Source organism: Eleutherodactylus coqui, chromosome 8, assembly GCF_035609145.1.
Source record: "Eleutherodactylus coqui strain aEleCoq1 chromosome 8, aEleCoq1.hap1, whole genome shotgun sequence".
NCBI classification, from domain to species: Eukaryota; Metazoa; Chordata; class Amphibia; order Anura; family Eleutherodactylidae; genus Eleutherodactylus; species Eleutherodactylus coqui.
In genome coordinates this window covers 1094953-1119374 of record NC_089844.1, presented here as the reverse complement: position 1 = coordinate 1119374, position 24422 = coordinate 1094953, and the positions used below count along the sequence as shown (strand labels likewise).

At 44.2% G+C, this 24422-nt stretch overlaps 1 protein-coding gene across 1 annotated transcript in view; it reads left to right on the top strand.

Annotated features, from left to right (window-relative positions):
• LOC136576110 (scavenger receptor cysteine-rich type 1 protein M130-like) overlaps nucleotides 1–24422 on the top strand; it is a 513398-nt gene that overhangs the window by 380632 nt on the left and 108344 nt on the right. Inside the window, exons 8-11 of the mRNA XM_066575131.1 lie at nucleotides 5847–6161; nucleotides 14209–14529; nucleotides 14621–14935; nucleotides 20260–20565. Of these exons, the coding sequence (XP_066431228.1) occupies nucleotides 5847–6161; nucleotides 14209–14529; nucleotides 14621–14935; nucleotides 20260–20565 (1257 nt within the window). The remainder of the gene's footprint in view (nucleotides 1–5846; nucleotides 6162–14208; nucleotides 14530–14620; nucleotides 14936–20259; nucleotides 20566–24422) is intronic.

Below are 24422 nucleotides of genomic sequence, written 5' to 3'. Positions count from 1 at the left end.
TTGTTTAACATGTTACACCATAGACCTCAGCATATGTCACTATGTCTTGCCTAGAGAGAATTTAAAGGGGGTTTTGGCACTTTTTAATATTGATGACCTATTCTTGGGATGGGTCATCAGTAACAGATCATTGGAGATTGGCCCCTTGGGATCCCTGCTAATCAGCTGATTCCACGGTCCGCTGTCAGTTCATGGTGGCTGGGCATCTACATCAGCGGTCAGGACCGGAGGATCAGCTTCACTTCTATTGGTTTCAATAGAATGAAGACGTATATAACACTTCCAGCCCTGACCACGTGTCACGTCTCAGTCAGCACATGGTTAATTGTTTGCCAGCACACCTAGTTTGTGTAGGTTCAATCCAGATTAGCCAAGGTTCTTAGCTCCTGTGCTTTCTAGTCTAGGTACATTAGTCCTGCTAGTGTCAGAGAGGTGTGGCTGGTGATTGACATTTCTGTCAGCCAATTGGCTTCTCCCTATAAGATCCAGTTCTTGCTGCCTGGGAGTTGCCAATTAATTTCCAGTATTCCCTGAGCAGTCAGCCTGCTCAGAGCTGCTATGTGTCTGGCTCTGGTACTTTGGTTTGTTCCCTGTTTATTTCTGTCCACTGTACCCAATGTGTTCAGGGTGCCCTGGTAGGGATTTGTAGTGGCCTAGGTACAAGTGTGGGTCCGCACCTGTCGAAAGCGATCGACCTGCCAATAGGGCAGGGCTCACTCCCGGGGTAGGGGTTTGCAGGGAAAGGATTTCCCTTAGTTTATTTTTCATTTATGTTGCACGGTCGAGATAAACAGGCCTTTACCCTCCTGCAGAGGTGCATTCTGTCTGTTCTGCATCTAGCCGCCTGTACCAGCACTTTCCCGCGTCCGTTTTGGCTGCCCCCTGTACCCTGTTCATGTTGGCAGTCCAGGATGAACATGCCACCACCGATATAGATGTCCTGCCCAGTTGCACAGACTGCAGGCCAGAGAATTTTATAATTTTGTATTTTAATGTTTTCACTTCAACTTAGTTGTAATTATTCACTTTACTTTATTTGTGCTTTGTGCTACACACCGCTTCTTTTGTAATATAATTTTACTTTTTTGGTAGGAGTATTTATTAATTTTAGACATGAGCGAGTACCAAAATGCTTGGGTGCTGGTTACTCGAGTCGAACTTTTCGTAATGCTCGAGAGCTCGTTTCGAGTAACGAATCCCATTGAAGTCATTGCGAGACTCAAGCATTTTTCAAGCTGACCGATGCTCCGCATAGGGGAGGTTCTGTGAAGCACCTGAAAACATCAGAAAGTCATGGAAACACCACAGAAATGGATAGGGAACAGCAGGGGCAACATGCATGGGTGCATCTGAGGCTCCCAGGTCACACTATTAAGCCAAATTGGTGGCAATAGCCTGGCGGTCACCTCCTCCCCCCCAACAAATTTACTTGGGACAGACCATAAGCAGCAAGGCACACGCACTGGCACATCTTAGCTAAGTATCACACTAGCTGCAATCAAGACCAATCACCACCTGTGGGTGACACCACTGCCTCTTCTCCTGGGTTACATGCTGGCATTGCTGCCCAACCCCCTGCACGAGCCTGCATCCACAGTGCACGCAAAATTTTCCTTGCGCAGCATTCAGCTTCCCTCATGCCACATGCTGGCTTGATAGCCACACCACCCTACCACCCTCATGTCTATTTATAAGCTCGTCTTGGATGAGGAGGAACCGAAGACACACACTGCAGAGGGTTGGAAGGGCTGGCAGCGACCCTCTTTAAAAGTGTGGGCAATAGCCCACAATGGTGATGAAAATTGATGATAAATTGACTTATGATCATAAATTCAATCCAATGCCACCTCCATCACAAAATTGTCAGGAGCTGCAAACGTGGGGATAAAGGGGACTCAGATGCCAGTACTTCTACACATCTCCACAATGCAGCAGCGCATACTAACACCAAAGATTAGTTTGAAGCAGGAGGTGTTGCAAAAGTAGCCACCACAGGTATATAGTGACCCTGTGAAAGTCTCATTAGATTAGTTACACTTCCTGTGAATGCTCCAATCCAGTATCTCGGATAACTGTGGTAATTTGTAACACAAGAAATAATACATGCCGACCATCGCTGATCCCCAGACCCTATGGAGGAGGAGAAGGGGGCATAATAAGCCCGACAAAAAACTGTGACCGATGTAGGACCTGCAATACTCTGTGTGGGAAGCACATGAGCGCGCCCAAGGTCAGACTCGGTCCCAGCCTCCATCTGGTTGACGCAATGTGCCATTAGTTACGGTTCCTTTCATCGCTCCAAAGACTGTATGAACCACAAAGAGGTTCCACAGTTCAAACCTGGCACAGTTGCACCAAGGCCTCGGCCTCTGCCCACATCCTCAGCAATCATGGGCATACAGCAGACTCGGATGCTAGTACTGCTTTGAACGTCTCATTAAATCAGTTACAGTGGCTTTCATCGCTCCAAAACTGGATGAACTATGAAGAAGTTACACAGGCTAAACCAGGCACAGTTGCATCCCTCCCCAGGACCTCAGCCTCTGCCCACACCCTCAGCAATCGTGGGCATAAAGCAGACTCGGATGCTAGTATTGCTGTGAACGTCTCATTAATTCAGTTACGCTTCTTTTGATTAGTCCAAACCAGTGTGTCAGATAACTGTGGTAACACGAGCAAATAGATGTCAACCAGTGCTGATCCCCAGACCCCAAGCAGGAGGGGGAGGTGGCATAATAAGCCCGAGAAACTGTGACCAAGGTAGGACACGCAATCCTCTGTGTGGGAAGCATGTGGGCAGGCCCAGGGTCAGGCTCGGTCCCAGCCTCCACCTTGTGTGACCCAAGGTGCTGTCAGTTACATAGCTATGGGAAACCCATGTGTACCCACACAATTCATTCTGTGTATTTGCCAGATGGCTGAACACCATGCTGGGAAACCTTTGTGCACCCACAGCATAGGTGAGCCCATGAAACCCAAGGACAGTATTAAACATGAGGAAAAGAGAGTGACCAAACATGGCAGAGTTTCACCCAGCCCAGGACCTCGGCCTCTGCCCACACTTCTGCCCAACTCATTCTGTGTATGTGTCAGATAGCTGAACAATGCAATGCTAAAGCCTTCTGCCCCCTACCCCTGTCATTCATTGTATTTGTGCCAGATAGCTAATCACCGCTATGGGAAACCTTTGTGCACCCACAGCATAAGCGAGCCCATGAAACCTAAGGACAGTATTAAACATGAAGAAAAGAGAGTGCACAAACATGGCAGAGTTTCACCCCGCCCAGGACCTCGGCCTCTGCCCACACTTCTGCCCAATTCATTTTGTGTATGTGTCAGATAGCTGAACAACGCAATAGGAAAGCCTTTGTGCACATGCAGTATAGTCGAACCCCTAAAACATTTCTGTAGCAATAGTATAGGCGAACCCTGGAAAACCATTTCTGTGGCACGTGTATAGGCGAAACCCTGAAACATTTCTGTAGCAATAGTATAGGCGAATCCCGGAAAAACGACAAACTCTTCAGGTGGGTAAGAATACGTTTTTTCTGATGCAGGGCAGGGACCCGAGAACAGTACCTGGGAGTCTACCTGCTCAGAATCTGTCATTTTCCTGGAGTGAAGAGGCTGGGAGGAAGTTCCTAGCCCAGTTCCTAGCCCAGTAGGAGTGGACTGCGTGGAAAACTGTTTGATATGTTGCTGGACGCGTTATCCGCAATCCACGACAGGACCTGATCGCACTGCTGTGCTTGTAATAAAGGTCTACCACACGGACCCGCAAAATGTAAGATGAAGCTGGGGAGCGGTGCTCTCCTAATCCCTCAGCAGCCGACTCTGATTCACCCTGCCCAGGACCTCAGCCTCTGCCTACACCCTCACTTGGACACCCACGTGAACGTCTACATCCTCGACCCTTACTCCTACTCCTCATCATGTCGGATAAAGGATAGAGCAGGGCCCAAATAAATTAACCCACTGTATAGCGCTGCGAACTGGGGCTAATTCACCGCACACAGAGACGTGTAGATACCAGAGGCTCTATGCTGTGACAGAAAAGAATTAAACCGGTGTCTGGTGCTGATACATAGGAGTAATTTACCGCTCACAGAGACTTGTATATAAGAGAGGCTGTATGGAGTGCCAGAAAAAAATTAACCCAGTGGATAGTGCTGATAACTGCAGCTACTTCACCGCACACAGACAATGGTAGATGTGAGATACTCTGCAGAGCCCCAGGAAAAAGTAACCCACAGTTAAGCATTGAGAATTACGGCTAGCTCACCGCACACAGCGAATGGCAGGTGTGAGATACTCTGCAGAGCTCCAGGAAAAATTAACCCACTGTTTAGCGCTGAAAATTATGGCTAATTCACCGCACACAGTAAATGGAAGATGTGAGATGCTCTACACTGGCCCAGCCAGCAATTAACTGGCTGTTTAGTGAAGCAAACTATGGTTAATTCACCGCACACAGAGAATGGTAGATGTGAAATGCTCTGCACAGGCCTACATGCTTGAAAAAAATTGGTGCACTACTGCTTCTGGCCAGCCAAAAAAGTAATGCACACAATGAAGAGTAGCCCTAAGAAGGACTGTTGGGTTCTTGAAGACAGGATCCTCCCTACTCTAACACTTTCCCTATCTCAGCAGCAGCTCTTTTCTTAGTGCAGGCGGCACTAGTTTAAGTACTCGGCAGTCACCTGATTCCACCAGCCACTCACTGCTGTGGGGTGGGAGAGGGCTGGCACGTTACAGCAGGAAGTGGTAATGCCTTCCCTGCATGTTTAGTGGCTAAAAATTGGCGCTAAACATGCAGGGAAGAAAATGCAATTGACTTGATTACCGCGTGGTGCTCGACTCGAGAAGCAAGCATCTCGAGTGACCTAATACTCGAACGATCATCCAGCTCAGACGAGTGTGCCCACTCATCTCTAATAAATTTATGATTTTTACCTTAAAATTGTAATACATTAGATTAGCTCTATATTCTAAACAAGTAACCCCCTCACTGCCACATATAACCTCCAACTAGTATGTATGAGCCATTTATTGGACAATGAATATATTGCAGAAGGCAAAGAAACTTATCAGTAAACGGTCACAATCCCTACTGACTATTAGATGTAGTGGTTACATTATCAGGATCAGCTATGATTTTGGCTGCTGCCCTGAGAAGGTACAGTAGATGTAAATGACATCCTGGGTCAGTGCTATCACTTAGTCATATATTTAAGGCGCTTGTCACTAATAACTTGCTTCCAATATGAAATGTAATGCAGTATGACCTCCAATCTTTTCCATCAGAACAATAGTAAATGATCTCTAAAAATGCTGACATTAGGGCAGCTTCAGATATCCGTAAGTACATATACACTTGGGACAGCGCAACTTGTTCACATCAGCACGGGACACATCTATGCCGTGATTTATTAGTCTGTGCAGCTTAATCCCCGATGTTTCAAATTTCTTGAGAAATCACACAGTATTCTGTGCACGCGGGTGTTGTCATTTGCGTACCCCCTACAGATTCCTATGGGGTCTTGGGTGCACAAATGCACACTAAATAGAGCATATCATGTTTTATTTTGCAAGTGGAAAAAAGATCTGTGAGAATGAACCGGTTGAAATCAATGGTGTCTTAAGCTGCCCTTATTATTATACCCCATACAGATTAGTTCTGCACTCGCATCCGATTTAGAACACTTATTATACCTTACTGGTACATCCAGACTGTAGGATGCTGTGGCTTTTACTGCTACAGAACAGACACATTTACTCTAATGACTGATTTACTTGATGATTTTGTATTTTTTCACAATATGTTTTCATTCCTTGATGGTTTTTAGGCTTATTTAACAGCTATAGACTTGTGAACGGTAGGGATCGCTGCTCTGGGAGAGTGGAGGTATTATATGAAAGACAATGGATGGTGTTGTGCAGTTCTCATTGGAGTCTACAAGAGGCTAATGTGCTCTGCAGGCAAATAAAATGTGGAGTTGCTGGGTCCGTTCCAGGTGGAGGGCATTTTGGGAAATATTATGTTACCACCACATACAGATTTCATTGTTCAGGTACAGAATACCACCTGGGGGACTGCAATATAACTGCACTTGGAAACAGTGAATGTCCATCCTGGGATACTGCTGGTGTTATATGTACAGGTAAGATTCATTCAACAGTGTTTAAAAATGTTGGGCTTTTAGAGAGTCTGCTTGGATTTAACATTGATGGACTAGTAAGTGGGACAAGCTGCAGAACCAAACAAAGAACAAGACCAGGGTAGGTGCTCAATAAGAGAGCCACTGGGATTAATACCGAATGGGGGAAAGGCTTGGTGGCAACGTTGCCTCCTCTCATAGAATGCAGGAGTGCAGAACAAAACTGCGGGACTACAAATCACTGATCAGATCTAGAAGTAAATGAAGATAATGTTTAATCAGATGACCCATCAGATGCATATAGTAGATAGAAGTCAGAAGTAGGCCATGCATTATGAGAATACACAGTTCAGCTTTATCAAGAGCTACAATAGTTCTTATGAAAGAATACTCCCACTAGTACACTACATGGACAAAGGTACTTGGACTGCATGTTTTTCAGGAAAAGTGCTTTATTCTATTTAGTAACGTGTTGGCCCGCTTTTTGCTTGTATTGCAGCAACAATATGTCGAGGCATACTTTCCACAAGGTATCTGTAAGTCTGGTCGGGAATAGCTCGCCATTCCTCCAGCAAGGCTGTGAGAAGAGATTGCTGTAAGAATAGGTGTGGGTAGCAGTGTCATACCCGTTGTTCCTGTTCGTCCCATACGTGCTCTATCGGGTGCATGAATAGTTATTACAGAATGAGCAGCTTTCTATTTTACCCATGTCCTTCCCAGGATACCATTCAGCAAACTCAGTATTTCCTTTTTTTTTGCAGTCCAAATAATTCTGTCCATATAGTGTGTATATATAGTAATCACAGCATTCTTCACTACGGCTGGTTTCCCTCTAAGATACCAGATTACCTCAACCAGATTTATCCGTGACCAGAAATGATTTGTGTGCCACAGTGTAATGCACAAAGAATAGCATATTCATATAAATTGCCTCACCTGCTGGGTTCCTGCCAAGTAATGGAAGTGTCTCAGCCAGAAGTGCTTTGTGTTTCACTGCTGGAACTCACAGACGGCATTGGATTCAGGATATAAATAACACAGGTCAAGTCGAAAAGAGAAAATTGCCTATCTCGCCTTACAATAAAGTGATCAAAACATCACATGGATTAACAAATGGTACTATTAAAAAGTGCACCTAATCTCACAAAAAAAACCTTACACAGCAGCATTGATAAGAAAAAAAATGTTAGGGGCCTTTGAATGATGTAATAAACAAAAAACACTTTAATTTAAAAAAGTGTGAAAAAGAACTATATTTCTTTGGTATTGCCATAATTGTACTGGCCTGCAGTAATGTAGCATATTATTTATACTGCATGTTGAAGGCCCTAAGAGTGAATAAAAACATAACAGAATTGCAGATTTTGTTAATCTTGAAAAACAAAATGGAATAAGGTGACATGCGTTTTTTTTTCTCGAAGTCATTTTCCACGGCAATACGGAATTACTCTATAGGGGACCGGGAGTTACTGGCTATCACGATGGCTCTGGAATTTTGGCGATATGTGCTGGAGGGAGCCTCGCATCTCATCGTAATTTACACTGACCATAAAACTCTGACGTATCTTCAGACTGCACAATGGCTCGGTGGTTTGATTTTACATTGTAATTTTGGCCTGCCAACCAAAATATTAAGGCTGACACACTATCTAGAGCATTTAACTGTAACAACGCTGAAGAGGCTCCACCGTTCATCATTGAACCTGCCAGATTATTGACCATAGCTCCTGTTCAGGTTAACCCTTTGCAATCCAATTTTGGATTCAGGCTCTCCTAGGGGACTTTCTCTTTCTGCCATTATGCAATGGCATCATTAGCTAGCTAGAGCCAGTACTGCGATATGGGACATGCTGGAGAGACCCCCGACAACAGAGCTGCCAGTAATATACAGTAAGAATACCCTGCTGGACATCTTCCGACATCGGATCTGTACAGGTTTCAATCAGAATGTCTTCAGACATCAGACAGTGGATTGGAAAGGGATAAGGATATTCCGCCAGGTAAGACGTTCGTACCTGAAGCCGAGAAGAGAGGTGTCCTATCCTGGGGTTACTGTCCCAAATTAGCTGGTCATTGTGGGCAATGCAAGACTAGTGAGTTAATTCACAGTCGGTACTGGTGGCCATCCATGATGAAGGAAATCCATGATTTTGTGTCCTCCTGTACCTCCTGAGCCCAGTATAAACCACAGAAACTAAGACCCGCAGGGCTCTTGTGCCCAGTACCCATACCTGAGGCTCCATGGCAGCATATTGCCATGACTTTATTACAAGCACATCTGCCACTCTCTGCTCTACACTTGGTGGATTGTTCACTTATTGGGATGCTACAATGCTAATACAGTTTGGAGAACATGATAACAAAGTTTTTATATGCTGACCTGACCAAATACCGACCTGACACACATCATCATGACAAAAAATATGTTCCCCACCACCACTTGAACAATGAGGTTCAGTCTTACTTGGAATATGTCCAGTCTCCAGCAAATATTCTGAACCAACATCCCATGGATCTCTGAGTCAGTAGATTGGAACATTGGCAATCACTGGCCCAGTTTACTGTGGGTATATTATCTTGTACACCTTCCAGTGTAGCATCAGAGAGGGTATTCAGCATGGCAGGTGATGTAGTTATTCCCAAGCAGACAACATTGTATATCAAAAGCTTGGAAGAATTCATATTTGTGAAAATGAATCAGACGTGGATTGCTGAGTATTTTAACCTCTGGAGGATTTTTTTATTTTTCATTTTTTGGTTTTCCTCTCCACTTTCAAAAATCCTAACCCTTATTTTTTTCCACTGACTTAGCTGCTCAGTGCTTGTTTTCTACGGGGCAAGTAGTATTTTTCAGTGGTGCTTTTTAATGCACTAAATAATGCACTGAAAAAACACTTAAATATTAATTAATGGAGTGCAATGGAAAAAAAACGCAATTGTCATCTTTGGAGCTCTTGTTTTTACGCCTTACACACTGTCCCAAGAATTACCTGATAACTTTATTCTATGGGTCAGTACAATTCCGATGATACTAAATGTATACAGTTTTTTTCTCTACTGTACTTAAAACAGTAAAATATCTTTGGAAAAAATATAATTTATTTTCTTTCACCATGATTTCATTTTGGGAATCACGGGGGCAGAAAAGTCTATATATATATAAGTTAAAACAGCCCTTCACAGGTATAGACTTAAAACAGAAATCTTTATTGAAATCCTTTAAAAGGACACTTATTGGCCAACAAACAAAAAGAGAGACACTACAGACAGGGGTTGTACAGGTGAGTAGTCATTTATAACTCCTCAAAAATACAGTACGTGAACCATCTAATCTCTCTATATATCCAAGTGTGATGAAATACCTGGACAAAGGATGGAGAGACTGTGGATGTCAGATCTCTTATAAAAGGATTCTGACAAATTGTCTTGTGAGACAGCTGCTCACAATAACTCAGTGAATATATTAATAGATGTAGAGTTGAAACATCAGCACATCATCAATCACACAGTTCCTTTAACTTAAAGGGGTTGTCTCGCGAAAGCAAGTGGGGTTCAGCACTTCTGTATGGCCATATTAATGCACTTTGTAATATACATTGTGCATTAAATATGAGCCATACAGAAGTTATTCACTTACCCCCTCCGGCGCTGGCGTCCCCGTCTCCATGGCTCCGTCTAATTTCAGCGTCTAATCGCCCGATTAGACGCGCTTGCACAGAAGGGTCTTCTCCCTTCTGGTCGGTCCGGGCACGAGCGGCGTTCTGGCTCTGCCCCCTTCTATGCGTCATCGCGTAGCTCCGCCCCGTCACGTGTGCCGATTCCAGCCCATCAGGAGGCTGGAATCGGCAATCGACTGCACAGAGCCCACGGTGCACCATGGGAGAAGACCCACGGTGCATTGTGGGTGAAGATCCCGGTGGCCATCTTGGAAGAAAAGAAGGAAGAAGTTGCAGACAGGGGATTCGGGTAAGTAAAATTTTTTTTTTAAATTTCAACACATCCCTTGGGTTTGTCCTGCGCTGAACAGGGGGCCTATGCAAAAAAAAACGTTTCAGCGCGAGACAACCCCTTTAAAAGTTCTATTTTAACTTAAAGGTGTTCCTGGACTTTTCATTTTTTTCTATTGATGATTGTTATCAATAGATGATTGTGGGATGGTAGGATGTATCATCCAACTTCTCTTTTATTAAGTATATTAAAAAAAACAGCATAGGATATGCATTTCAAGGAGAACCCCTTCTTCATTCAAGTTGGGTGGGATATCACTTCTGGGACTAAGGACAGTATAAAAAAACAGGTTAGCGCTCCTGAGTATATAGGCAGAATATAAGTAATATGTGTAAAATGTGTGTTTCACACTTACCCGGTGTTTGGCAGAGACCTTGCAAAAGATCCCTACCAACACCCTTTTATCCAGAAAAGCCTGTAGATTTGGTTGCCGGTAGGTCCCTTAGAATCCTTCTGGGCTAGACAGGGGAGAGTTGCTGCGGATCCTCCGTCTCTCTGGCACGAGAGCCGCTAGAGTAAAAAGCTATGTACTAAGAAAATTGGATACCGCGCTCCTAGGGACATCCACCTACCGGACAACAGTCTCTTTCTTTTACCTCGTTTATTTGGACAACACGTTTCGTCAATAAGACTTCATCAGGTACATGTTATTACAATAAAACACCCTTATATATGTACACATTTAATAAAATAGTTATTACCTTAACCGGTGTGTTGCGCGCTCAGATCCCGTTCCCCTCCGGCGTCCAGCGGGGTCCCGCCTTGCATCAAGCGTCACTAATGACGCAGACACGTGACTCAGACGTAGCTATAACGGGCGCTGCCCCTCGTGTGGGGAGGAGTGAACTCGCACCTGAACCAATTTTTATTTTAATTGGGCTGCCTCCAGGCCTAGTAACCAAAGCGATTAATGGGTTTCACCTGCCCTCTTGGTTGGGCATGGGCAATTTTTCTGAGGTACATTAGTACTGTTGGTACACCAATTTTTTTGTGCCCTCGCCTACAGTATAATCCTTGTAATTTTTATGGGCTTCGCCTGCACTCATGGTACAGCAAGGTGTGTGGGGTTGGCCTACACTTTTGCTACATAAATGTAACTGGGGCCTTGTCTATACTGCAACTAATGAAATGTGAAAGAGACTGTTATCTCCCTAAACTGCTGCAACGGGAATGTTACTGTGGCCTGTCTTGACTGCTACTACTACTTAAATGGAACTAATACTGTGCTCCCCCTATACTGCTGCTAGTGATATGTTACTGGAGCCTGTCTTGACTGTTACTACTACTGAAATGGAACTAATACTGTGCTCCCCCTATACTGCTGCTTCGGAATTGTTACTGGGGCCTGTCTTGACTGCTAATATTACTGAAATGGAACTAAGACTGTGCTCCCCCTATGCTGCTGCTAGTGATATGTTACTGGGGCCTGTCTTGACTGCTACTACTACTGAAATGGAACTAATACTGTGCTCCCCCTATACTGCTGCTTCGGAATTGTTACTGGGGCCTGTCTTGACTGCTACTATTACTGAAATGGAACTAATACTGTGCTCCCCCTATAATGCTGCTAGTGATATGTTACTGGGGCCTGTCCCTAATGCTACCACTGAAATGTTAATAATTCTGGGCTCTGCCTATACCGCTGCTAATGCTATGTCACTGGGGTGTGGAAACGGAGGCTTCCCAAAGACATGATGGCGGCGAGGCCATTTCCCACCAACACGGTTACTGTTAAGGTGCTTATAACCACGGACACGTGGAGAGGACACGTAGTGCCTCAAAAACATCCCCCTCCTCCTCCAACAATGAAAACATTCTTGGCAAATACCTTTGCATTGGTCCGTCTGTTGGCAGTCCAAGAATTTCACCTTTAACGACACAACAAAAGAGTCCCCCCACCATCCCCCCACCACGGCCCACTTAATCCTGGCCACATTCCAACTAAATAAAACTTCGCTACTAGGTCAGCAGTCGCCACCGCATTCCCACCAACACGGTTACTGTTAAGGTACATATTATCAGTCTGACTGGGGCATGCACTGTGGGCCGAAGCCCACCTGTATTGTATGTGACGTTAGCTCTGCTGAGCAGGGCACTGCAGTGGGATACATTTATGTACCGCCGATGGGTTCCAGGGAGCCACCCATGCTGTGGGTCCACAGGGACTTCACATTAGGGAGTTGTACCTGCCAGTGTCTATGTATTAAAAACCCCGGTCAGACTGGGGCATGCAGTGTGGGCCGAAGCCCACCTGCATTTAATCTGACGTTACCTTCTAAAGAACCCCAGTCCGACTGGGGCATGCAGTGTGGGCCGAAGCCCACCTGCATTTAATCTGACGTTACCTTCTAAAGAACCCCAGTCCGACTGGGGCATACAGTGTGGGCCGAAGCCCACCTGCGTTTAATCTGACGTTACCTCAGCCGTGCTGGGCAATGCAATGGGATTTATTTATGTAACGCCGGTGGCTTCCTGGGACCCACCCATGCTGTCGGTCCACACGGAGTTGTACCTGCCTGTGTCTACTTCTAAAGAACCCCAGACTGACTGGGGCATGCAGTGTGGGCCGAAGCCAACCTGTATTTAATCTGACGTTAGCTCTACTATCCGGGGCACTGCATTGGGACAAACTACAGGAGCAATACAGCGCTAATGAGATGTGCACAGCTACGCTAGCATTGGAGTCTGCTGTAGGCCCACGATTGCTGAGGGTTTGTGCAGAGGCCTATGTCCTGGGTGCAGTGAAAATCCGCTTCCAGCCTAGGATTGCTGAATCTGTGGGCCAAGGCCTATGCCATGGGCGTGGTGCAAGTCTGCCATGTTTGGCCGCTCAGATCTAATTTTTGTTCATGTCTTGGGTTTCCTAGGACCCACCTATGCTGTTGGTGCAAACTTAGTTCCCATTGCGGTGTTTGACCTGTCTGGCCCAAAGGCACTGACTGAGTAGGGGGCAGAGCACTGACGGCTTTCCCCTTGCAGTGTGGATTGAGCTATGCGACACCTTGACAGCATGAATACTGTGTGGCACATAGGTTCCCCATTGCTATGCCCACGTGTGCAGCTCCTGGTGGAGGCGGCACTGGATTGGATTTCTCATTGCTTCTGTACAGCATTGTGGGCTATCGCCCCGCCCCTTTTAAAGAGGGTCGCTGCCTGGCCCTGCCAACCCTCTGCAGTGTGTGCCTCCGGTTCCTCCTCATGGCAGACGCACTTATAAATAGACATGAGGGTGGTGTGGCATGAGGGCAGCTGAAGGCTGCGCAGGGACAATTTTGTGTGCGCTGTGGACACTGGGTCGTGCAGGGGGGTTGGGCAGCATGTAACCCAGGAGATGTGGCAGCGGTGTGTCATGCAGGCAGTGATTGTGCTTTGTTGGAGGTAGTGTGGTGCTTAGCTAAGGTGTGCCTTGCTAATGAGGGTTTTTCAGAAGTAAAAATTGTTGGGAGGGGGGGGCACTCTTGCCGCTATTGTGGCTTAATAGTGGGACCTGGGAACTTGAGATGCAGCCCAGCATGTTGCCCCTCGCCTGCCCTATCCGTTGCTGTGTTGTTCCCATCACTTTCTTGAATTTCCCAGATTTTCACAAATGAAAACCTTAGCGAGCATCGGCGATATACAAAAATGCTCGGGTCGCCCATTGACTTCAATGGGGTTCGTTACTCGAAACGAACCCTCGAGCATCGCGGAAAGTTCGACTCGAGTAACGAGCACCCGAGCATTTTGGTGCTCGCTCATCTCTAATTAAAACGCATACATCTACCAGGTAAACGCTGAACGCGTTTCGGCCAGACATTGGCCTTTGCCAACGTTCAGCGTTTACCTGGTAGATGTATGTGTTTTTAGCAATAAAGTTTTTTTTTAATGGTTGAAGCCCTCCTCCATATCTACGGTTGGCTTATACTGTACATTTATATTTCTCTGGAAAAAAGTAAAATAAATAAATCTGCAATCATTCTTAGTTTAGTCACTTCTGATTTCTCAGGTTGAATCTATGAAACTATTAGAATGAATTATGTTAAATAATGAGATTATATAACCACAGGGAAAGAGGAGACAGTGAGGCTGATGGGTGGAGAGGATCACTGTGCAGGAAGACTGGAGATTCTCCCCAATAATACATGGAACAGAGCTGTCGGTGACCAATGGGGCATTAATGAGACCCAAGTTGTGTGCAGAGAATTACGTTGTGGTCATGCGGTTGGGCAATTTACTATCATACCTCCAACAACAGTCAGTGGTCATGTGTACCTCAGTGGTAATTGTCAAGGAAATGAGACCCAACTGGCAGATTGTTCTGTTACTGGATCATCTGATAAAAATACATGGACGGGACAGGAAAAGGAGATAGAAATTATCTGCTCAGGTATAGTAGCTTCTGTGTAGCACAAGTAGAGATTATTTAATACTAAACATATTACATGGTGTGTTATATCTGTGAGTCTCTTCTAATACAGAAAGTAACCAGCTGAGGCTGGTAGATGGTCCCGGCCGATGTGCGGGCAGAGTGGAGATTTATCATGATGGAAGATGGGGGACAATCTGTGATGACTCTTGGAATAAAGCAGATGCAGATGTGGTCTGTAAGCAGCTGGGCTGTGGTTATGGTGTCAGAGCTACAACTGGAGGCTATCATGGAAGAGGAACTGGGGAGATCTGGCTGGACAATGTGGAATGTGGAGGGAATGAAACACACATCCAGGACTGTCCAGCAAACCAGTATGGTAAACATGACTGTGGTCATAAAGAGGATGCAGGTGTGATATGTTCAGGTAAGATAGTATTCACTGCTATTTAAAGGGGTTTGAAATATTGACTAGGTGATATATTAGGGCATATGGACATCATTAATGAGGTTATGTGCTCAAGACATCTCTCCATGAACTTAAAGATTCACTAGAAAAAAGTAGCCCACGTTCCAGGTAAGGGTTAAGAGCCTGGGGCAGTACGGTTAGCATGCTTTAAGCTTGTCAGATGGAGAATGAGGTGTGATTATTATTATTTTATATATGCAGAAATGAATTGCTCTATTTAAATAATATTGGCACATGACCTTTCTTTATGTCTGCCTTAATAAAGACTGGAAGCTTTTAACCCAACGTTGGACTTTCTTCATTCTTCCTGCGCAAGATTGGTGTTTTAGCACGATTCTTTGTACCTGATATAAAACATGTACAACCTATGGAAGATGTAAATTTATTGGTCCAGATTCCAATTAGAATAATGTTACCATTTTGCTTACGATGTTAGAAGTCTATAAATGATAGCATTACACTATCCAGGAGTCATTTATTATATACATATATATATATATGCGGCATCCGAGGAGCGCGCCCACAGCCGAGGAGACAGCGGCGTACAGAAAGGCCCTGTCACAGGGCTCTACCATCTTCCCTCTGGGGGTAGCTCAGGACCTGACCTCGGCACTGCTAGGGGAGGTCAGAGAGAGAGTATCCGGAGCTTGCCTGTAGTTCAATTGTCACACATGATGCCACTCTTCTGTCCTCTGCAGCAGATTTCTTGAATGTAGTAAAGTAGTCCACATACAGGATGTTTTTTGAAGGAGGATGGGGAACGGTCGATTCTGTGTATTTACTTAAACTTCTGAAATTATAACCAAATAAACAGTCTTGTACAGAAGCAAATTATCGGGCAGATTCTCAGGGTATTTGTATAATCCACAGTTTAAAGCGGTTGTCCCGAGAAAGCAAGTGGGGTATACACTTCTGTATGGCCATAATAATGCACTTTGTAATGTACATCGTGCATTAATTATGAGCCATACAGAAGTTATTCACTTACCTGTTCCGTTGCTGGCGTCCCCGTCTCCATGGCTCCGTCTAATTTCAGCGTCTAATCTCCCGATTAGACGCGCTTGCGCAGAAGGGTCGTCTCCCTTCTCTTGGGTCTCGGCACGAGCGGCGTTCTGGCTCCGCCCCCTTCTACGCATCATTGCGTAGCTCCGCCCCGTCACGTGTGCCGATTCCAGCCAATCAGGAGGCTGGAATCGGCAATGGACCGCACAGAGCCCACGGTGCACCATGGGAGAAGATCCCGGCGGCCATCTTGGTAAGGTAAGTAAGAAGTCGCCGCAGAGCAGAGATTTGGGTAAGTACTAAACTTTTTTTTTTTTAACCCATCCCTTGTGTTTGTCTCGCGCCGAACGGGGGGCCTATTGAAAAAAAAAAAAAGCCGTTTCGACGCGGGACAACCCCTTTAAGTTATCTGTAAGATTTCCCTCCCGGCCAATTCTCTCTCTCTCTCTCTCCTGTCATACTTTTTTTTAGGTTTTTCCACTTTTCTGCAATAAAAATCCCTTTTTTGGAAATCCCTTTTTTTTTTCTAACCCGCTGAATTCAAAGACCTGTAACTTTTTTATTGTTTTATGTACGGAGCTCTATGAGGGCTTATTTTTTGCGAGACGAGCTGTAGTTTTTAGTGGTACCACTTTGGTGTACATACGGCTTTTTTGATCACTTTTATTGCGTTTTTAGGGAGGCAAAATGCTAAAAATTAGCATTTTGCCTCAGTTTTTTAGCGTTTTTTTTTTACGCTTTTTTCCGTGCACAGTCAAAAGCATGTGCAGCTTATTGTATGCATCATGATGGACGTGACAATACCAAATATGTGGGCTTTTAATTTTTTTTAACCTTTTTTTATGCTAATATGAGAAAAAGCATAAAAAACGTTTTTTTTTCTTTTTTTCTCCTTTTTTTAATTTATTTTTTTAAATCTTTTTTTTTTTAACATAATTTGTGTCCCCCTAAGGGACTTACAACACTGCCATGGTGATCGCTGTGATAAGGCATGTCAGGGCTACTGCCCTGCCATGCCTTATCGCTTGTACAGCGATCTCAGGCACTGGCAACAGAAGACGCCAATGTCTGGCATCCTGTTGCCATGGCAACAGGCCGGGTTCTCTGCGATTATATCGCGAGAGCATGACAACTTCACAGAGGGAGCGCACTCCCTCTGTGAACCCTTCCCATCCCGCGATCTACATAGATCGCGGCAGGGAAGGGGTTAACAGCGGGGGGGATGGGGGGGGGCTCCCGCTGCGGGATAGCGCGAGATCATATGTGATCTCGCGCTATCCCCAGGACGTAAGTTCACGCCCTGTTGCGGGTAGTACCCCACTGCCAGGACGTAGGCTTACACCCTGGGGCGGGAAGGGGTTAAACAAAGAACATTTGAATGTATACCATTTTATGACTTCCATGGGATTAATATTTGTGTGTCTCGTCCCCAGACTGGGAGTCATGTGGGAACATTTCACACCTCTCCCAAAGAGCTCTTCCACCTGGCTACTAGTTAGGCAAACCAAGTCCCGGGATATCCTGCATGGATGGAGTGGGTGCTTGCCCTTCTCCTCCTCTGGCAAGCTAGACACATCTCATGGGTTTTACACCTACTCCAGTGCAGAAAAATGCCTCCCTATTACATACTTTCCTTTATAACAGTGTGAAGACAGAAAACATTCCTGCACTCAGGGTAACCTCAGAAGGGAACATCTTGTCAGAATGCCATACGTGGGTATGGTCAAGTGCAATAACTTATGCAATAAGGGAAAAAAACTGGTCGCTAATGACCTGAAAAAGTGGAGTTTTAATACACAGGATAAAGCCGTTGCAAGAATGGCCTCATAGTGTAAAATTACACCAGGCAGGCTAAAAATGTGCCAAATCTATCACAGTCTCATGCATTTGGGGAACCTTTAGATACTTTTGCCAATATCTGTACCGTCTACTGGATGAATTAGTTTGTGCCAAAATTCTACTCCAGCATTTTGGTGCACTTTGTCTCATTTAGGCCACTCCAATTTCGCTGCAAAGTCTTACCCCTTTACCAAGTGAGAGACATAAGTTTCTGGAATGCATGGTGAATGTGGGACAAGGCATGTAGGTCAGTTTTTGGTATACATTCAGCCAGAATTCTGGTGTATCAGACTTAGTAAACCTCCCCCAATGTGCGTGACTTCAGCGCGGATGTAAAATATTTATGAATTGACTAGCTTACCCGTCGCGCGTTGCTGCGAAGACAGACAGACATACATTCGTTTTTATATATCTAGATAACAACCAATCACAGCGCAGCTTTTTTAGGTTACCTCAGTGGTATAATATAAAACAACCAATCACAGCACAGCTTTCATGTTACGTCAGCAGTAAGAGAAATAACAACCAATCACAACTTTTATTCTGCCTCAGCAATATAAAAAATAGCAACCAATCACAGCGCAGCATTCATGTTACCTCAGCGGTATAATATATAGCAACCAATCACAGCACAGCTTTTATTTTACCTCAGCATTCTCAATATCCAGCAATTGTCTTGTGATACGTTCGGCGGATGCATCATTTTGTAGTTGAACACGCCTCCCGTTGCTCGTAATGCCTTTTGCTTTTGTGCTTGAGATGGAAATCAAACGATCTTTGTCTGGGGGGCATAACTGTCGACGACGCTCGCACGCGCGCCACCTATCGTAGGATAGATGTACTATGCCAGTAATCTTCCCAGGAGTGTACTCAGCAACTTCCCAAAGTCTCATGGCAATTGGATGAATGGTGTAGTAATGCATAACGGACAGCCAGACATACATTCATTTATATATCAGGAAGTGAGAGAATTAGATTCTGTACGTAAAATTTGGATGCTAATTTTTTGGCGCATGGAATTGAATAATCGAGTTGGGACCCATTAGCTTTTCCTATTTATGACATAATCAATGCTCGTGCCAAATTTCATGTTTCTACAACATCGGGAAGTGAGAGAATTAGTGGCAATGATGGAAATCGAACGATCTACGTGGGGGGGGGGGGCGTAACTGTCGACGACGCACGCATGCGCGCCATTTATCGTAGGATAGTTGTACTATGCCAGTAATCTTCCCAGGAGTGTACTCAACAACTTCCCTAAGTTTCATGGTGATCAGATGAATGGTGTAGTAGCGCATAAAGGACAAACACACGCAGACAGACACGCAGACAGACACGCAGACAGACAGACAGACAGACAGACACGCATACCTTCAATTTTGTATATATAGATTTTGGTTTCTGCACAAATTCCTACAGTTCTTTTAATATAAAAGCACTACACAGATTCCTTCTCAGAGCGTTCATTATGTAGACCTAGGAGGAACCAAATCTAGGAGCCTCCTTCTGGAGTTCCTTCTGTTACCCAAATAGCTCAACTGCAACACAATTGCCGGTGGCCGTTCATATAGCATGGCAGCCTTGGGCCTTGTGAAGGCCCCCAGGGCTGTTCTAGATGCTATTAATCCCTTTCTGCCTGTGGGTACTAATATAACAAAATATTAAAAGTCTAGACTCCCTCTTACAATTTTTAGAATAAGAATATTAAAGAAAAGTTCAATTCCTTAAAATAATGCTTTACTTATCGCACACGGTGACACAATGAACACTGTAAGAAAAAAAAGCACAACACCAGAGCTGTGTTATTGTGGTCATCCTATTTCCAGGAAAGTTTTATAAAAAGCTTATCAAAAATGTTACATGCCCCAAAATATTACCAATAGAAACCACAGGTCATCCCCCAAAAAGCCTTCACACAACCCCATCAATCAAAGAACAAACACAGTGATGTTGGGCGTAAGAATTTTGCTTTAAGAATAGGGATGAGCGAGCGTACTCGGATAAGCACTACTCGTTCGAGTAATTTGCTTTATCCGCGTATCTCCCTGCTCGTCCTGAAAGATTCGGGGCGGGCCGCTGCTGACAGGTGAGTCGCAGCGGGGAGCAGGGGAGAGTGGGCGGGAGAGAGGGAGAGAAAGATCTTACCTCCGTTCCTCCCCGCTCTCCCCTGCAGCTCCCCGCTCCGCGGCGCTCCCCGAATCTTTCAGGACGAGCAGAGAGATACTCGGATAAAGCCAATTACTCGAACGCGTAGTGCTTATCCGAGTACGCTCGCTCATGCTTATTTAAGAATTTTCATTTTTTAAAGTGTCAGATAGAAATTGTGTATTATTGCCAATACAAAATGGAAACATTACACCCATTCCAAATACTGCATCGTAAGTAGGTGTATTATCACATGTAGATATGTGTATATATAAAGTCATACATTTTTCTTACAGAACTTCTGGATCTCCGCCTGGTAGATGGAGCACATAAATGTGAAGGTTGGCTGGAGGTGTATTATAATGGAAGCTGGGGCTCAGTGTGTGATAATGTAATGCCAGTCTTATCAGTCTCTGTTATCTGCAAACATCTGAATTGTGGATCAAAAGGACATCGAGAGGCAGGAGGATATGGTGTTAGGAAAAGACCCTTCTGGGTGGATCATATTAACTGCACCAAGTATAGCAAACTACTTTGGGAATGTCCATCATCTCCATGGAATATAAACTCCTGCAATCATAGAGAACTTGCTTATATAGTATGTGAGTATCTGTATTATTACAAGTTTTAGAATGTATCATATGTATCACCTTTATTGTGTGTTTATTATGTTGTGTATTTGACAAGTCTCTAATGTAATTGTGCCACATAATGGGTTTCTCCATTTTTCTCCATTTTCAGCTACTGTATGTAGAATTGTATATATAAATTGTACCTGGCATTGTCCTGCACTTGTTACTGATTCCAACTGATCAAGTAATTAACCTTTTTTTCTATAACTTTTATAACGTCTTCCCTTTGTAATATCCAATCTTATAAAGACTTGTGCTATATACAGACTATTATACCAGAATACATATAATACTATTCTCACAAGTCTACTGTTATCCAATCAGAGAGCAGTTTTAATTTTTTTAGGACAAGGTTGGATACAGAATACAAGATCTGATTGGTTGCTGTGAACAACGTCTGGGCCTAATATAGAAATGAAAAAGCTTCATTTTAGCTTTACTTCTATAGAAGTGTATTTTACATTTTTGTATTCTTCCCTGCTTAGTAGTTACATTTTGATCATCCTTTCAGTGATCTTACTGAAGATTTCTGTAAACTGACCATGTACATAAGATATCAGCTGAACAATCTATGAAGGTACCTTTACAAGGTTTCTAAGTGCCTGACAGCTGTCCCAGTGATTATCGCTCCTTGCCTTTACACTGGATAGATAGTCTGATGGATAATGTAGGCAGAACTTCCCAGAGATGACTTCCAGCCACCCACCTCCATTTACAATAACCAGGAGTCATTTAAAGGTAGAGTAACTCGAGTCTACTTTAAACGAGAAGCCACTCAGTAGTCATTCCCTATCAGTGAGCTGAAATGGAATGACTAGCGACAACTGATCGACTTCTTACTCAATGCCCTGTCAGGAACCATGTTTATACGTGCCTGTAGTCACCCATAGTTGCTCTTTTCATTATTTGGGTGACCATAGGCCCATGTAAAGGTACCGTTACTCAACAACAATCTCCTGTAAGCTTCCTATGAACATGTACTGTTCAGTCAATGCAGACAAGGTGCAGGTTTATTCAAAAGGGTAGACGGAAACAACCTGCTGCCATATTACTTCTATCATCAGGACATCTCCTAATATAATAGAAGAGCAATTGAAATCAAATCTATCATCCCTGATACTCTTTCCCGAAATATCAGTCATTAAGGGGCTGACAGTATACCCAAAAACACTCATTGTCAAAATAAATCAAGCCTCTATAAGGAGTTGTCAGAATCAGATGAAACTTTATAGTGTGATTGTAACATTGATACAATGTAAGTGATTACAATATCAGAGCAAAAGGATAATTTATGGCAGACAACAAAACACTTGGAAGGGAGACTCCAGTACTCTGTTGGTTCACCCCTAGATCTCTAGTCACTAGCAGGCCATCATCACTGCCCAAACTGAAGCTGGATTAATCGCTGAAGACAACCTGGTTCTACCCCATATTTTGTGTGTCAGAGGACAATGCACACCTGATTATAAGGTTCCTCAAATTGGGAGGTTGCCTTTAACACAGAAGTGGAGGGTCTGGGAATATGGTTTTCAGACGGTCATCCTTGTGTAGGTATGGTGGAGTTTCTTTGCAGTTTTCATTAGTATCTCTAGCAGCGGATTGTAGGTCACTACTAGAGGTATACGATTCTTTCTCTTTTTTCTCTGTGTATCGGGGTAGTTTTTCCTGGGTATCCTGGCGGCTCTGGTGATTTGTTCATCAATTGAGGTGGGATGGTAGCACTGATTTATAAATGTCATTTCAAAATGGTATAGATGTTCTTCTCTGTCTGTTGGGTTGGAGTAGATCCGGTTGTATCTGATGGCCTGCCTGGTAGATGATGGACTTTTTGATGTGTTTCAGGTGGGAACTGTCCCATCTGCAGTAGGTAGGCCCATCAATCGGTTTCCAGTATAGGAATGTCTGTATTGAGCTATTTGAAATTTTTATAATGGTGTCCGAAAAGTTGATTTCGGTATACGAGTAACTTAATATCAGGTTTATGGTGGGGTGGAATGAACTGAATCTCTCATGGAATTTTATTAATTCTTGTTTGGTGTTAATCCAGATGATTATGATGTCAGCAATGTAGCGGATGTAGGCTAGTGGTTTGCTGGAGCAGGAGGTCAGAAAGTCACTCTCCATTTTTGCCATGCAAAGGTTGGCATACTGCAGTGCCATTTTACTGCCCATGGCGGTACCGGTGAGTTGCAGGAATATCTCTTTGCCAAAGGACTCACTTTTGAACAGCCACATAGGACTGACCATGTAAAAAAAACCAGTCCTCCTGCAAGTCCATGCTGGCTATAAAATGTCTAGACTGACTGATCATCAACTCAGAGCCGAAACTACTGAAGTTAGAAACATGAAATTTGGACTGTAGCTTCATTGTATAATGTAAAGATCCACTTCATAAAGATTTTTTGAAATTCAACCCCTACCGAGAAGAAAAGAGGGGTCAAGGTTTGTATGGGAAAACAATATCTAATGCATCTATGAGCTTGAAACTTGGCAAAGATAATGTTGGACAAACGCTTTTTACCGATTATTAAAAACATTGACCTAAATATTTGCCCAGCTGCTGCTAATTTGCAGAATCCACCATAAGTGTGAAGTCACGACATATCAGCAAAATAGTCAGCAGAACTGTCATAATTATTCCCATCGCTATCATGGGATAAAATTGTGAAATCTTCCTAGTGATCCACCCCGTGCTCCAATGTCTCCTCACGCACTTCTCTGGCCATGACTTGAGTACCGTACAAAGTACAGGATATTGCTTTAAACAGGCAAGCACCATCACCAATAATAGGTACGATGGTATGAGGCACCATTAAAACTTTAACAACCATTGTAGATAAAATATATGAAAGCTGCCTTTGTGTTCCATAGCAACCAATCATAACACAGCTTTCATTTTAACTCAGCAGTATAAGCAAAGAAAGCTGCACTGAAATTGGTTGCTATTAGAGATGAGCGAACGTACTCGTTTAGGGCGATTTCGCAATCGAGCATCGCTTTTTTCGAGTAACTGACTACTCGAGCAAAAAGATTCGGGGGGCGCCGGGGGGGGGGGGGGGGGCGTTGTGATGGAGCGGGGGGTAGCAGTGGGGAACAGGGGGGAGCTCTCTCTCCCCCCCCATGCTCCCCTCTGCAACCACCGCTCACCCCTGGCGCCCCTCAAATCTTTTCACCTGAGTAGTCAGTTACTCGAAAAAAGCGATGCTCGATTTCGGAATCGCCCTAAACGAGTACGTTCGCTCATCTCTAGTTGCTATACTACTGGGGTAAAATGAAAGCTTCAGTGTTATTGGTTGCATTTCACATCAAAGACTGATTTTCTTTTAGACAGCTTTTATAAGGGTGTGGTGCGCATAGCAACCAATCACCATGCAGCTTTTATTTGCTATGCTGCTGAGGTAAAGTGAAAGCTGTGCTGTGATTGGTTGTTATGGGCAACAAAGACTGATTTTCTTTTAGACAGCTGTCATAAGAGTGTGGTGATTGCCTGCTTTTCCATGGACCATTCTGTATTATCAGTCACACATATGTATGGAAATATAATTTTGCTTGTTACCCTACTGCTGGCATGTTCTCCTAATTCAGAAATGGCTGATAACTGGGAGCAATAGATAACATTTTTAAAAGGAGGAGATGTTGGAGCACGTGGTGAATCACTGGGTTGATTTAGCCATTTTCATAGAATGCTTGAGTTGTAAGAGACCTCCTGGGTCATCGGGTCCAACCCCCTGCTCAATGCAGGATTCACTAAATCATCCCAGACAGATATCTGTCCAGCCTTTGTTTGAACACTTCCATTGAAGGAGAACTCCCCCCCTCCTGTGGTA